Consider the following 16,595-nt stretch of genomic DNA (forward strand, 5'->3'; position numbering starts at 1 on the left):
CCGTTTTTTCCACAGTCAACACTGTGCCACAAACAGCTTTGGTGCCACTCGGAGCCCTCCCCCCCATCCCCTCCCTTTCTCTCTGCAGGCTCGCACTGGCAGGCGGAGGCACAGTTAAATTCCAGCACCTTCTCCACATACCCCCAAACTACTACGCGCTATTACTACGGCTGCCCTCCCTTTTTGCTTCGCTTCCTCCCCTTCCCCAGTCTCCCTGGAGGAGCCCCGCAGCGCCCGCAGAAGAGGACTCCCAGGGAAGGGATAGCGGGCGCCCAACTCCAGCAGGGCTTGGGGCTTTCTGCATCCTGCGCAGTTTCTCTGCTCCAGGCACAAACACCGCCCGAGAGCCGGCGCCTTGCAGACACACACGGATCCACGCATACAGTAGAGCTGTCTCGATCCACATTCTTGCACACCGCCCACTCCTCCCCCCGCGCTCCCGGAGTCGCTGAGCTGGGCGAGTGACAGGCGCGTCCCGCCAACCGGCGCCCGGGGGGGCAGGGAGGAGCGGCGCGCGGAGCCAACTGCGGCGCGTCTTCCGGCGCCCGCGGAGGAGGCGAGGGTGGGACGCTGGGCGGAGCCCGAGTTTAGGAAGAGGAGGGGACGGCTGTCATCAATGAAGTCATATTCATAATCTAGTCTTCTCTCCCTCGTTTCTGTACTCTGGGTGACTCAGAGAGGGAAGAGATTCAGCCAGCACACTCCTCGCGAGCAAGGTAAATATAACTTACAACTCTTTTCTCCTCTTTCCCCTCCCTTCGGCCGCCCAGCTGCAGCCGCCGCGCAAACCCCTCCAGCACCGCGCCGCCTTCGCCCGGGATTATTCATTATTATCCTAATTATTATTTATTGTGCATGCAAGGAGACCAAAACAAACAGGCGGGCCAACCGCCACAACAAAAAAAGCCCGCCTCCTCCCCGCGGGCCTCAGGTGGAATGCTGTAACGACAGCTCCCAGGCGGCCGTGGAAGAAACGAGAAAGTTTCATCCGAACCTTGCTGTTCTAATAATAACAGTAATAATTACTACTTCAAGGGGGCAAAGGAGGAAAAAAATCCCAACAAACCACAGCCTTGATCCTGAGTAGGCAGTCAGATGCGCTGCCAACTCAAGGTTGCAACACACACATTCGGCCAGGTTGCAATACCCCCCATCCCCTTAAAAGCGAGGCGGGGGGAGGGGGGTGGCAGCTGGAGGGGGAAGGCCTGGGGTACAGGGGAGGAGGATGGAAACGCTTCTGTTCATCCCGAGGTACCCTCCCCGGAAGAGTTGGAAGGGGAATGGGAAAGGAGGGCGAGCAGCCCAGGCTGGCGGCGAGGCGCCAGCGAACACTGCTGCCACCCGCTTCCCAGGGACTTGTTTAAAGGGCTCCGGCTGCGGAGACGTGAGCGGATCGCAGCGGGAGAAGCCCGAGCTGACGCGCAGAGGAGGCGGCGGCCACTGCCGCGGGGCCGGTGCGTGCCTGATCGGAGGTGTCACCTCCACTTTCCGCGTTTCCTCCGGCGTGGATGGGGACGCTGATTGGTAGGCAGGCCTTTAGGCAAAGGGGCTGACAGGGGGCTGCGCCCCGGGCGCTGCGGACGTCCCTGCCCCTGTACCTGGCGGCAGCGCAGGCTCGGGTGTTGAAGTTCGGGATGTCCGGCCCGGGCCGCACTGCTGGAGGGGAGGGAGGAGGCCCCCAAGGAGGTCGGGCACGGAGGTGCCCGCCAGGCTCCGTTACCCTGCCCTTCCTCTCCCTGGGTCTGTGTTCTTTTGCTTCGCGTCTTCCCCTTGCTAGCGCCGCGGGAGCTGCGGGCGTGGGGCGCCTGCGATCGTCCGGGTGCTAGAGGCGCGCCGGGACCGGGGAGAGCCACGGCGGCTGCGGGCCAGGGAGGCCATGATCCGGATAATCTTCTCTGCCTGACTGTCACAAACAGGACCCGCGCACCATCGGGCAGCGGCGGTGTCATTCGCCCGGGAAGGGGAAGGGCTGCGGTGGGGAGGGAATAGGGGGGTGGCGAGGGCGGGAGGCGGGGAGACCGAGTAGGAGCCTCCTCTTAACGATGACACGCACTCCTTCCTTCTCGCTCCCTGCTCAGGAGTTTGCTTTATTCCCATCCCAATCTGGTTTACCCCTTCCTTTGCTCTCCCCCTCCACCCGGCCGTCCTCCCTCCTCCCGTTTGCGTTGCAAAACACGGCCATGCCATCTGCAAAGGTGTCGCGATGCACTTCCCTAAATAACCGGTCCGGCGCGCCAGCCCCTCGGCGCCCTCCGGTCGCAGGGCTCACACGGAGCTCCGTGCTCTCAGTGCCCCGCACCAGGCCTCGCAGCCTGGGCGCAGTTACACCGCGCAGGGCGGGGCTCGGCAGTGCGGGCTCCAGGGGACACCCGCGCCTTGGCCGGGGCACTTGGGCCGGTTTCCGGTACACGCGGGGAAATCGCCTCCTGCCAGTGTCTGATCGCTCGCCTCCGCCTCCGCCGCCTGGATTGCATTATTATTTTTATCCGGGTTGCCGTTTGCTGCGGATGGTGGTGAGCGCGGGGCTGGCTGGGCTGCTTGGGGGGTGGGGTGGAGGGAAGTTGGACGTGGATCAGGCAGGAAAAAAAAAGTTTGGCAGGGCGGCTAAGTAGGGTGGAGGGGTGGGAGGGGGCGGCGAGCTCCCGCGGCTCGAGCCTCCGCGCCCTCCCGGCCGGCGCGAGTGTGTCTACTGGTGAGTGTGAGTGTGAGTGTGTGTTGTGCGCGCAGGAGCCAGTGCGTCGGGAGCAGCGGCTCGGGCAGCTGCTCCTGCCCGCACCCTCCCCTGGAGCCCGGGAAGGACTAGGCGAGGTTTGGTGGCGAGGGCTGGTGGGGGTGGCGTGTGCGTGTGGTTGTGAATGTGTGTGTGTGCGCGCGCGAGCGGCGGAGAATCAGGAAGTCACAGCAACGAAGCGCACACAGCACACAGACATGTTTGATTGCCGTGACATGACGCGCGCGAGGGAGGAAGCGGCGGCGGCGGGGGCCGGGCCGCGGGCTGTGGCGCGGGCCTAGAGCTGCGGCTCGGAGACCGGTTCCTGTCCGCCGGCCGCGCCGCCACCCCAAGCTCCGCGAACCCCGCGCCCCTTTTTGTTCCGCGTTCTCCAGGTAAGGAGCCTGCGCAGCCCTGCCGCCGGCTGTGTGCGGAGCTTTCCAGTTTTTTCCCTGCCAGCCCCCTCCGGTCTCCCGGCTCGCCTTTCCTGCAAAGTCAGGCAGGCGGGGGAAATGGGCTCCTTGTCCTCGGATCGATTGCGTGGAAAACTTTCCAGCGGGAGGCACCATGAGGGGGAAGAAGGCCTTGCTGGCTGCTGTTGCTTGTCAGTTCTTTCTCCTCCGGGTCCGGAGAGTGTGAGTCGCTGCGCCCCGGGGCTGTTGCACATTCAAACTTCGGGCCTAAACGTACCTCCAACTCTCGCAGGATTTACTCCAGCAATAAAATAAATATTCAAAGTCGTCCACTAGCTCTTGCCAGGCGTTTGGATTTTTTAAGGGAATGAGGAAAGCTTGGGAGCCGAGGGAGTGGGGGTGTTGTGCAGAATCCATTCCTTATTCAATGTCTGCACCGGGTGTTATGTAATTTTAGTAGCACATGGGTGCAAAGCCTAGACTGGGCTTCTCCCCTCCTTTGTTTATATAACTTTTGGGTGAGTTTTGCAAGGTTGTCTCTTTTTTTTTTTTCCTCCTCCCTAACCTGATGGAGGTTGGTGCTTTGGAAAAAGCAAAGCGACTTGGGCTAGTAATTTTTTGGAGAGGTGTCATCATTGTCTCCTTTCTGGTCGTCATGTAGGCATGTATGACTTTATAGGTGTACTCTTAGAGCACAAGGAAGACCTTAAGGATACACAGTTTGTTTACTGCATTGAGTGGTTATTTTTAACATTTCTGCCTTACCAATAGCGAGTTAAATTTCAAACTTCCATTTCAAAAGACTTAAAATTTACACCTGGTTCTGTGCCTTGCTTGTCTGAAGAGAGAATGCTTGCATAAATAATGAGATTGTTGCTTGGGTGTTGAGTAGCAGAAAATTTCTATCTAACCACCAAAGACTCAGAAACCATTGAGAACCCTAATAATAATTTAAAAAGCCATACCCAATGTTATGTATGTGTATACTTACATATTAACATTCAAATACTTTCAGTAATATTTTCCATCTGCTATCTGGGGGGCCACTACCAGAAGCTTGTTGGCCAGCATTGGCGTTTTAGGCTTCCAGGCTACCTCTAGCACACTGGTGAAGTGTTAAGAGGCGTGGCAGATTTGAATCCTAGTTGCTGCATTGTTATGCAAAATGAGACACACTTTTTCTTTTAGGAATCTAATTGCTCTTTTATTCTCCTGGACTTGCTTTCTTTTTTTCCTCAAATGCTTCTTTACAATGCAAATGTTTGCTATTGTAAAGAGGGGATTTAGAGACACCTGTTAGGTCCAAAAGATACTTATTGCGGTAGACTGAGGGGAAAAAATAAAATAAAAACAACCCAGTAGATCAGAGGTCCATCTACCTTGGGGGCATCAGAGAGATGCCATTTTTGTAAAGAACATTTAAAATGAATGAGGAATGTGGGGTATCAGAACCCTTGAAGAGGGTGTGGGGAGGGAGGGCTTCCTTCAATGCAGCCTTTCTCTTATGACTTATATCAGTTACAGCCCAGCATCAGGACTAGCTGCACTGTGGTGTTTCACAGAAAATATTCACCACAAGAGCATGTTCAAAGCAGCCTTAGATCTTTTCTTTTGTTCGTTTGTAAAGTGGTTTTTGAGCATTTCTCGTCAAGTTTCTTGAAAAGTGCTTTGACCAACACCTGAGGCTTAGAATTGATAAAAAAAAAAAAAAAAAAAAGAAGAAGTGCCTCGGCTTGTATTATATTGTTAATGCTTGAATTCTGTTTAAAGTATTCCTGACATGGTATAACTAGAAAGTAACACTTTTGCAGATAAGTATTTAAAATATTTTTCTTTGATTAAGTTTAAGATAAATCATTCTACAGGCCAGTATAAAAGCATATCACATCCTTTTCTAAAAGTTAATTGTGATGCTTCTTCTATTACTGTAATATTTTGACATTTATTATTATGCATTACAGCAAGAGCATAAAAAAAGAAGACTTTTATAAATTATAAAAGTGGTGCTGTCCTCCAGTGTTTTCTTGTTTTTTTTTTTTCTCCTTTAGAAGTCTTCCTTTGTAAACAAGGCCTTTGTCAAACTCTCTTAGGTCAGCAGCTTTTTGATACCCCAGAGAAATAATAAATCACTATTTATGACATCTTGACATGCTGCCATGAGGACAACCGAATTGTCACAAATGTAATACTAAGAACTATTTCCCAGTATTTGCAAGTGGAAGGAGTATTGGTAGGACCTGATTTAACCACTTTAAGATTTGATTCTTATTGTTTCTGGTCAAGACGATTTTAAGGGACAGTAGGGACAAATTCTTTGGTTAACGTGAGTGACCTTAGAAAACTATATGAGTTACATTTCTCTTCTGCTGTATTTCTTGTGAGCAGATGAGAACATTTCCGTAGTATGAAAACAACATTTGGGGGCTATTTCTGATTTCTCCTTTTTAATGTAAAATAATTATCTTCTAAATTGTTTTTTTCCCCTTAAATGTTGTGTTTTGGAGATGTTTTTGGCCAATAGAGGATGTGAATTTTCTGTCACTTTTGGAAGGGTTCTTATTAGGGGACTCTGACCTTTAGCCGGTTAATAAAGTCATGGGTCATTCCCTAAGTAGTTGTGGGTAGAAAATACACATGGTGGTAATTTATTTGATAGCATATTTAGGAAGGCCTGGAGTGATTATTTTTTCTATATAGAATCTTACGACTTTATACTTACAAGGGAGTATAGGAGTCTAAAACTATGTTCTGCCAGAGTCATTATGAAAGAGAACATATTTATTTACATAAGATATTTATCATTAAGTTAAATGGGATCTTGCAACCTGGATTTGTACAACTGCAGCTTTCTTACTGTTTATTATGACTTTATTATTACCCATGTTAATATAGCACTTTTTCTTGAAAGTGTAGGATATGTGAGAGAGAGAGCTTTTAAGTAGTAAAAGTTGTAAAGATATCGTTAAAGATGCTTGAAAAATTATACCTCAGAAAAACATAGACTAGAGTCAGTGAAATTCAGGAACAAAATAGCTGGTCTTTTGAATGTTTGATATAACCACCTCATTAATTTACACATTTGGAATGATGCTTTAGATACGGAATACAAGATTTTGGCCTGAAACTCTGACATAATGTCCTTTTGGATTTCTGGGTTTGTAATACATTATTATATAATTGAAGCCTAGTATGAATTAGGATATTTTGTTAGATAGCTAGGACTTCCAGAATATTTGAACAATTATAATCTGGCTATATACCTGTAAGATTTAAAACATTTTTAAAAATCACAATATTCTATAGTATTTTTAGGTGGATTAGTATCAATTTAAGTATCAATCTTTTTTTTTTTTTTTTTGAGATGGAGTCTAGCTCTGTCGCCCAGGCTGGAGTGCAGTGGCCGGATCTCAGCTCACTGCAAGCTCCGCCTCCAGGGTTCACTCCATTCTCCTGCCTCAGCCTCCCGAGTAGCTGGGACTACAGGCGCCCGCCACCTCGCCCGGCTAGTTTTTTGTATTTTTAGTAGAGACAGGGTTTCACCGTGTTAGCCAGGATAGTCTCGATCTCCTGACCTCGTGATCCGCCCGTCTCGGCCTCCCAAAGTGCTGGGATTACAGGCTTGAGCTACTGCGCCTGGCCTTAAGTATCAATCTTTTGCCAATATATCATCTACATCTGTGCAAGCACTAATATTTTAGAAACTTTTTAGAAACCGGCCTAATTTAAATATGGGCTGGCCGTTTTGTAAGTTGATGAATGGGGCCCACAGAAGTTGAAATAATATTTAAAGTTCGAAAACCGTTAAATATAATTGAAACTCCCTCCTTTAAAAAAAAACAAAAACAAAAACGACTAAATTCAGAATTTGGAATTCAAAATTCCTTAAAAATGGTAAAAATCTCTAACCAAAAAGAAACATCATATATTGGCTTACAGGTTATCCAAGGGAAATTCTATACCAGTTTTCACTTAAAATGCGTTTTTCTGGTTCAGGATGATTCTACATTTCTTTACCTACTTGATGTGGTATATTTCAGTTTTTACCATCCCACTGGGAGATGCGTTATCACACATGGAAACTGGATGTCCTGAAGGAAAGCCCTCTCCCGTCTTCCCCCTCTGCTTTGTTGAACTGGGCGTGTAATAAATGGCTTCGCAAATATTCACAATTATTTTGTGGCTTGCTGTTGTGCTATACTAAAAGACCATTAGGCAAAGTCCAAAATTCTGTAAAAAACAGATGATCTGTAATTGATAATTTATGTGTTTTGAAGAATGTACCTGAACATTTAATATTGTATTTATAATAGCATGTTGAATACAAATAACAAATGGTAAAGTGCATGGGCCGTGTGATACACAGAGAGAGAGATCAGGATGAGCTTTCTTGAGTTGATGGGGTAGATAAGGTCTTTGAGATGGGATAAGGTTGCTGTAGGGGGAGGGCAGAGGTGGGGGTGGTGGCATCTGAGCATCCCAGATCAGAAGAAAGCCCTGAGATCACAGAGACCCGGCCTGAAGGAACGTGGAAAGACCAATGTACCTGTTTTGACCTGGTTGCCTGGAGCAAGAAGTTCCAGTTGGGGAGAATTTTCAGAAGATAAAGTCGGAGATTGTGGAAAGACTTGACTTGCAGGCTAAAGCATGAATCTTTTATCCAATCTGTATTGGAGGCTTGTCTCAGAAGTTTTGAGCAAGGGAATACATGAACAAAGCAATATTTTAGATTAATCTGGCAAATTGTGGATTCAAGTCCGGAGTGGGAATTAAGCTGTTAGAAGGATCCTGGCAATAATGCGAGCATATGATAGCTCACAAGGCATCTTTATATCTCACATTTTATTTGATTCGTATCAAAATTGAAGTTGTAGTCAACTACTATTATCTCTATTTTATAGGTAAGGAGCTTGAAACTCAAGTTAAATGAACTCATTTGTTGATTTTTTAAAAGGCATATTAACATCATTAATGGCTGTTACCTATTTTAACTGCAATGAACTTGGAGTTCATTGTTGAATTGTTGCTACTATGAAAGTCAGGGCCAGTTGACATTTAATGAGTGCCTATCATATAACTTTATTTCATTCAACATATGATGGTTGAGTTTTACTCTTCAATAAAAATGTGCCATTTCAACCAGAGGTTTTTAAAGTATGTATTTCAGACTCTTCTTTTTATATGTTTAAAGTATAAATAAACTTATCTTGGCAGACAGAAAAGGAAGTGGCTATTGTTGATTCTTATCAACATCCAGAATGAGGTTGCTTTGCAAAAGGGCCTAACCTAGGAGAGAGAGGCATATGTGTAAACGTACATGACCTACTACCTTTCAGAGTGTCATGATTTGAAACTTTTTTTTTTTAGTTTGTTAGGTTTTGTTTTGACCAGTTTGCCCAGCAGTTTGGGTTCCACTGAATTTTAAAAGTGATAGTCATCTGTGATTACCTTTATAACTATTAATGGACATGAGTCTTAGAGTAGAGGATGCTTTGCTAAAGGGTTTCTAACACTTTGGGTTTTCTCGTAAATTCCCTTTTTAAAACAATTTTTCCTTTGTGGGACCATTGTCAGTCCTCATGGAAAGACCATGAAATTGCATCACAGGTAGACTCTTTTGAGATGGCAACTCATGGTATCTATAGGGGTGGTAATGTTAAGAGGCAGGATCCTATTAAGGCAGTGTCTGAGGTTCATGGGGGACTAATTAGCTGCTGCCCGAGTTTGTTGTTATCTTCTGTTGTGCACAGAGCTGCCTCACAGCCTTTGCCAGGTCTGACTCTGGGCAAGGACGGTTCCCAAGGCAGTTTATTTAAAGTGAGGGCAGCACTCACACACATCCTAATTTGTTTCCCTGATTGAAAGATGAAGGAAAGTTCACAGAAGCCCAAGGAACAGAGGAAAGTTTTAATCCAACAACTTTTAAAAAACATATTTGACTTTGAAACGAATGGGAAAGTGTCGTGAATAACCACAAAAATGCTGAAGAAATGTTTTCAATGATTTTCTAGGGTCTTGATGGAGGAACTTATAATGTTAACTTTAAAACCAAGTGCGATTTTTATCTGTGGTACAAATCACATTATGCATTGTTTAAAGTTGCACAGCTCAGACCAAGAAGCAGTGTGGGCCTTGGTAATGTTTCACCGCTTATCCCGACAACCTTGGCCTCTAAAAAAGAAACTTCGGGTAGATTTATTTCCTTTATCTGCATTGCTGTTCTCCTTACCCCCGCACTGCTTCCCCATTAAGAATAGCAGTGCTTGAGGCCCAGTTCTAAAGATGTTGCTACTTCTTGTGGGTGTATTATCAATTCCTTTATAGAGAAAGCCACATAGAAAACAAGAGGCAGCCCTTCAGGTCAGGGGAGATGTTCTGAATCAGCAAACAGACATAAAAAGAACTCTTATCTTAACTATCTCCTGAACCTTGCAGTTCTCCTGTAACAGCCAGAACGCTAATAAGACTGGGATCTTCTTAGAGATGTGGACTGGGCCTAACTTTTATTTCTGATATTCCACCTTTAACCTGGACCTCAAAGTTTTTCTGTAACGTGAGCAGTGAAAAAAGACAGGCTGGAGATCCAAGATTTCCTTGTGCTTTCTTATGAAGTTTGGTGAAGAGCAATTTAAGAGATATTGTCAAGGTTGCTGTGCTTCCCTAAACTCTGTGACTAGAAACTAAAAGTTTCTAGGGAACTTTTTTTTTTTTAACGTAAAGGCCTTGCTGAAATGCTACCTTCTCCATTACACTTTACCTAATTCCTTTCTCTCCTCTACCCTCTGAGCTAAAAGTAACATCTCCCACTCTATGGCTATGTTGGATAGTTTAGCTGTGCCCCTCCGTGTCCTATAGGATCTTTCAATATTTTTCTCTTGTTGCTACTTATACACAAGTCTCATTTCCCTATCAGACTTCCAGAGTTGTGGGGTAAGCCTTCTCTTCATTTTTGTACCCCCTGCATGCCTTGTACCTGGTAGATACTCGGTATAGTAGGGAATAAGTAACTAAAACATCATCGACCTTTTCAGTTTATGACATTGTCTTCATTTCACATTTCAGGGCTTCTCTTTACTTCTCTAGCCTGTGATAAGTTAATATATGATTACAGCCAAAGCCTAGTCCTTGCAAGATATCCTTCCCATTGTTTCTGACATCTTTTTCTTTGTCTTCTACTTTCTAACCCTGCACATCGCTCTGGCCTGGTGAAAACTCTGGTGGAAACATTTCTTGCTTGATCCGTGTAATAGCTCAGTGTTGGACTGGGAGTCAAGAGATAAAAGGTTCTGCCTGAGATTTCTCTCCTGTTGCAGATGTTACTTTGGGGAAGCTATGTTTTCCCTTTCTGCCTTACTGCTCTCATCTTTTCAATGGGGGTGTGGCGAAATGTCTCTTCAAGTCACCAGAATTATTAGGAAACACACATAGGTGTGTTCAAATATTACTCTACATGTGGGGGTCTTTGGAGTTTCTGTTGATTACAATTAGACTGTAAGACACAAGTTTTGGAGTGGTGACCCTTAAAATTCCATGAAGTCGAACTTTTAATATGCGGATGACTGTGCTGAGCCTTTCAGCTAAGGGCAGAGGATGGAGATTTGACCGAGGGAGGATGACTGTGGTGTTTGGAGCTCTGGAGAGTTCCTCTGGGGCCTCTTCTTTTTAAAAACACACAGTCTCTAGTTGTGAATGTGGGAAAGTGGGAAGTAAGGATGAAATCAAGACAGAGTATACTGCTGAGAAATTCTTGCCTAAGAACATAGTGGTTTGGCCCTTGGGGAGTCCTGGTCTAGGGGAAGATGGGGACCAGCAATGCATGTGTATGGGGAGGTTGCTGTGTCCCCCTCTCCCCAGATACATTTTTGTCATTATGTTGTTAGCCACATACAGATACTTGTGGAGCAGGTTGTTCTTTTCTGTGACAATGTGAAACTCCCTCCTTCTCCCAACACAAAATAAAAATAGATTTTGTGTGTTATTATGTGAGTAGACCTACCACTGCCCTGTGAAGTCCATCTGGGCCCTCTCCTCCAGCCTACCCTACTATGCTTACTGCTCTCATCACCACCCTATCTCTATTGTCTCATTAGTGCTTTGGAGAAGAAAGGGGCAGAGAGTCCAGGGGATACCAGCAGGGCTGGTGAGGGAGAAGCGGAGTTGACTAATACTGGACTTTAAACCTTAATCATACTAACTTAGTAATGATGTGCTGCTTGAGACTAGCACCTCTTTCTAATTTATTTCCCCAGGTTTCTTCATACTGTGGGAAAGTTTAATTATATACTTGAACTGTAAAATAAAGTTGCCACCTGAAATGAAGAGGAAGAATAAGAGGCCAGGATTATAGACCTCATCTTTGAGAGTCCTCCCCTTGGGTATACTTGGGTGATGGTAGCCACAGCAGATCCTAGGGCAGCCCTGATTTTGCCTTGGGAGTCCATTAATGGACTTTCCAACACACAGATTTGGATGAAGTCTTCAAGATGCTCTGGAGGCAGCAGGCATCAAGTCATGGATGGACAGCTGGAAGGGTCCTTTGAGATACTCCTATCCTCAGCCTAGAGGAAGTCAAGACCCCAGAGGAAAGGCACTTTTCCCAGGGCCCCAGAGTTGGTGGTGACCCTGAGACCAGAACCCAGGTCTCTCAGCTCCCAGTGGGACATCAGTGAATATCACATCAAGTTCTATGAGAGTCCAGATCTCTGCCATTCATTAGTTATATGGCACAGGCTAAGTTTCTTCATTTGTTAAACTTTACTGTTAGTCTGAGCCACACACATTCATTGAAGTCCAGGCATCTGAGGTTCTCTTCTTATTAGTTTCCATATAACATGTTTCTATATTAACATTCCAATTATATGCCCGTAATTTTCCACTTCCCTTGTAACATGTTCTCCCTCTAAGACATTTTTAATAGTTTCCTTCAACAAAAAAATGAGAAGCATTTTTATGGGACTATATATGAGTAATTACAGCATTCTCTGAGATTCCCAGGTGGAAATGATAATGCAAGCGGAAAGTAGCATTATGGGCTAATATATATTAGAATTTCATATTTAATACGCATCACTTATATTAAAAGTAGGAATATCAGCCTAACTTACTTCAGTATTTGTATCTTCATTGTTCAAACTCTTGGTATATTACTGTAATACCTATTGAAGCTGATTTCAGTGTAAACCGTAACAGGAAGTAAGCAATTTCCTTTTATTCACTAAAAAATAAAAGGGTGTATTAACATGCTGATATACATGAAAGAATATTATATCTTGTAGTAGCACTGAATTGACGTCAGCTTCCTAAATTTAAAATGCTGACTGAACCTGTGTGAGGTGGTGGAAAGCAAAAAAAAAAAAAAAAAAAAGTTACTTCCGTCTGCTTTGTTCATCACAAAGAATAAATAATAACATGGGGCTCTCTAGTGAATTCAAGGCTGTAATTCACTGTTGAGGCTCCTCTGTTGTTTAGAAGCCACTTGTACTGGGTTCCCTTTGTCCTGTTTTGATACCCTGCTTATGATCACTCTGAAGTAGCCTTTGACTGCTTTGCGTTTTAGCTCTAATTTATTTGTCAAAATGGCCTAAATTCTTGCCTACACTTTAAGGATATCTTTATGGGAACACAACTCAAACACTGACCGCTCTGTGGTTTTTATTTATAAAATTAACTGAAGCCGGCTGCAGTGGCTCACACCTGTAATCCCAGTGGTTTGGGAGGCCAAGGTGGGAGGATCACTTGAGGCCAGGAGTTCAGGACCAGCCTGGGCAATATAGTGAGACTCTGTCTTTACAAAAGATAAAAAAAATTAGCTTGGCATGGTGGTGCCGCCTGTAGTCCTAGCTACTTGGGAGGCTGGTGGGGGAGGATCACTTGAACCTAGGAGTTTTGAGGCTGCAGTGAGCCATGAGCTCTCCACTGTCCTCCAGCCTGGGCAATAGAGAGAAGCCCTGTCTCTAAAAATATGAAAAATTAAGGTTAAAATTAAGGAGTTGATTTTATTAATAGTTGGCCCTTGAAATTTCCTCTGCAGTGGATTCATCAGATAATTTTTGAGCTATGACTGTATGCTGGTTGAGGTGCTGGGAATGCGGAAGGGAAACCACACATGCCCTGCCTTCATGGCCCTCATACTCTAGAGATTCAGTGCGAGCGATGGGTCGCTAGGAATGGAAAGAATGTGTTTTTTGTACTGCCCCTCCAGCCCGTCATTCCCCTGTGGGTAAAGAGCCCTGCTGTGGTGACTAGGCCACCACAGTCTCATTCCATCTCTGCCACTAAATAATGGGTAAGCAAATCACTTAGGGTATGTATTCTGTACTTTGTGAGGTTGACAGCAAGAACTTTCTCCATGTATAGGTGTGTGCCTCCAAGGTAACATCATAATATAGAAGGATTACTGTTGCTAGTGGTATTCAGCTATCTTGCTGGCATCATTGATCTCTATCAGAATGTGAAAAACAGCTTATTTACTCATTCTGGCTCATATCCAAGATGCAGTTGTACCCACTCTATGAGGCATTTCCAATGGGGATGCCAAGAAGCCTTAGAGTGTGGGTGGTGGAATATAGTTTTGCTGAAATTGTAGAACCAGAATTTCCACACCTCATCTGTGGTGAGCTCTGATCCAGTAGTCATGGATGACTTCTCTCAAGATTCTTGACCAGGGCCAGGTCTGGGACAAATCCCTGTTTTTTTTTTGTTTTTTTTTTTTTTTTTGAGATGGAGTCTCGCTCTGTTGCCCAGGCTGGAGTGCCGTGGTGTGATCTCAGCTCACTGCGTTCTTGCCATTCTCCTGCCTCAGCCTCCCAAGTAACTGGGACTACAGGCGCCCGCCACCACTCCTGGCTAATTTTTTTGTATTTTTAGTAGAGACGGGGTTTCACCATGTTAGCCAGGATGATCTCGAACTCCTGACCTTGTGATCCACCTGCCTCAGCCTCCCAAACTGCTGGGATTACAGGCGTGAGCCACTGCACCCAGCCAAATCCCTGGTTTTAACTGTCCGAGGGGTCTCTGCTTCAATTAATTAGCTGGCAAGAGGATCACATCTTAAACTGTCCCTCCTGATCACTTCTGGTAGAGTGGAGTTGGTGGGGAAAGCAGTGCTAAGTAAGGGTGGCCATTTGTTGTGCTGAGACTACAGCTGGGTTTTTCACACGTGTCATTGCATTGAAATCTCAAAAGAAGAACCATTAAATAAAGTAGCTAGTAGTTATATATATGAGTATTTGAACCCATATTTGTCTGATTCCTGTAGCCTTTGCTTTTTTCATGATTGGGACTTCTCTTTCATTCTCAGATTAGAAGATTGTATTTTTCCCCGTTTAACTATCTTGAAGTTTTGAATGCCCACTCACTTATGAAAATGAGTCTTGGTTGGATACTTTTGAAAGGGTTCTGTATTTTAATGGGTTTGTGGGGGTTAATGACTTGTAAGGTGTCCAAGGCAGTAAGTAATGGAGAGCATCTGTTGACTTCAGTAATAAATTTCAAACTTGTTTAGAATTCTGCTTATGTGTTAAATTTGAGTTTCTCCAGTGAGTCTTTTTGTATCTTAGATGATTTATATTTTTCTGGGGAATCATTTAGTGTGTGCGTTTTTTTAAACAAGTGGTCTTCATAAAGACTAGGGCAGACGGATGTATATCATACTCACTCAAACATCTGGAATAGACAGGGCAGCTCTGTTTGATGTTTGTTACAGAAATGGCACCATCAAATGCTAACAACTGTTTTATTCTGATCTTAACATCATGTTTAAAACATGCCTTCCTTTTTTCTGCTTTTCAACTTAGCATTACTCTACTGACTGGCAGAGACAGGAGAAGTAGATGTCCACGCCCACAGACCCTGGTGCGATGCCCCACCCAGGGCCTTCGCCAGGGCCTGGGCCTTCCCCTGGGCCAATTCTTGGGCCCAGTCCAGGACCTGGACCTTCCCCAGGTTCCGTCCACAGCATGATGGGGCCAAGTCCTGGACCTCCGAGTGTCTCCCATCCTATGCCGACGATGGGGTCCACAGACTTCCCACAGGAAAGCATGCATCAAATGCATAAGGTAAGAGTTTGTTCTCCCATTCAAACTCGACTTCTGATAAGTGGATGGCTAATATTTCTGATAACCCCATCCCCCTTTCTACTGTTGTTGACAAGAAAATCAAGCAAGATCTTTGTCTTATATATCTCATATATTATTAAAAACGCATATTGTGAGGTACTTTTGTTGTTACAGATGTTGCACCAGTTACGAAGATCAGATGTTGACTTTTTAAAATACTGAGATAGACTATGCAGTTCTGACAAGTAGATCCTGTGATTTGTGGGTTGAAGGTATTTTTGTCTTGGCGAATTAGTGTATTAGTCTATAAGTCTTATTTTTTCCTATCTGTGTTAAGTAACTTATCCACTAATGAACATACTGAAAATTATTCTTTCCTAAAAAGGTTGACATTTATTAACAAAAATTAGATCCCAAAGAGTAAAAGGAAAAAGTCTTTATCTAAAGGATTTTTGGAAAAGGACTTTATTGAAATTAAATAGTTTCTAGGGAATCCTTAAAATGCACATTGCTGTCTCTCTGGGAAGCAGTTTTATTCTGGTTTTGGAAGAATGTTCTGATTTTTGCAGAGCTCACGTCCAGCTGTTTGTTTCTGGACTAAGGTTATAATTATCCTTTATTTATGAGGCTTGGATTGTTGCTGTGGGGATGATCATATCTGTACCATTTGGCATTATGCCTTCACAGGAGATGCAAAGAAGAGAGAACAGCCTTTTGAGAAAGTAAACAAGATCCTCTGTGACAGTTTGCTTTGAAAGTAAGCAGTAGCCAGGAAAAATCTATGAGGACATTACATACTATCTGAAGGTTTTGTCTAATGAGACACATAGAGGTTTTACACTCCTTGGGATGATATCACAGGTGTATAGGGTGGCAGGGCTGCTTCTTGACATTAAGTAGGTGTATTCATTAGGATTCTCCAGAGAAACAGAACCAATAGGAGATAGAGATATATGTAACAAGAGACTTATTATGAGGAATTGGCTTACACAGTTATGGAAGCCGAGAGTCTATTATCTGCAGTCACCGAGCTGGAGACCCAGCAGAACCTGTGGTATATTTCCAGTCTGAGTGTACAGGCCTAAGAACCAGGAGAACTGATGATGTGCATTCCAGTCTGAGTCCAAAGAGCCCGAAGAGTCAATGTAGTAAGTTCAAGTCTGAGGGCAGGAGAAGACCCAGCTTAAGCAGTCAGGCAGAGAGAAAGCTTCTCCTTTCCTCTAGCTTTTTTTTTTTTTTTTTTTTCCCCCCCTATTCAGGCCCTCCATGGATTTTGGATGAGGCCCACGACATTGCTGGAGGCAATCTGATTTATTCAGTCTAAGAATTCAAATGATAATCTCATCCAGGAATACCCTGACAGACATACCCAGAAATAATGTTTAATCGAATATCTAGGCACCTGAGGCCCAGTCAAGT

At 44.8% G+C, this 16,595-nt stretch overlaps 1 protein-coding gene across 11 annotated transcripts in view; it reads left to right on the forward strand.

The window, feature by feature from the left end:
* Positions 1–591: 591 nt before the first annotated feature.
* SMARCA2 (SWI/SNF related BAF chromatin remodeling complex subunit ATPase 2) overlaps positions 592–16,595 on the forward strand; it is a 182,050-nt gene continuing 166,046 nt past the window's right edge. For 2 of the 11 annotated variants that reach the window (XM_037998454.2, XM_007969380.3), the window contains exons 1-2: positions 592–716; positions 14,916–15,176. In XM_037998454.2, the coding sequence (XP_037854382.1) occupies positions 14,952–15,176 (225 nt within the window). In that variant the 5' untranslated portion in view covers positions 592–716; positions 14,916–14,951. Of the gene's footprint in view, positions 717–1,433; positions 1,455–1,509; positions 1,525–2,140; positions 2,514–2,675; positions 2,693–2,720; positions 2,809–2,832; positions 3,106–3,327; positions 3,346–14,915; positions 15,177–16,595 lie in introns of those variants that run through there. The other 9 variants (XM_037998457.2, XM_073021544.1, XM_037998455.2 and 6 more) reach the window with 9 other exon arrangements.

The sequence above is a fragment of the Chlorocebus sabaeus genome, chromosome 12 (genome assembly GCF_047675955.1).
Source record: "Chlorocebus sabaeus isolate Y175 chromosome 12, mChlSab1.0.hap1, whole genome shotgun sequence".
Taxonomy (NCBI): Eukaryota; Metazoa; Chordata; class Mammalia; order Primates; family Cercopithecidae; genus Chlorocebus; species Chlorocebus sabaeus.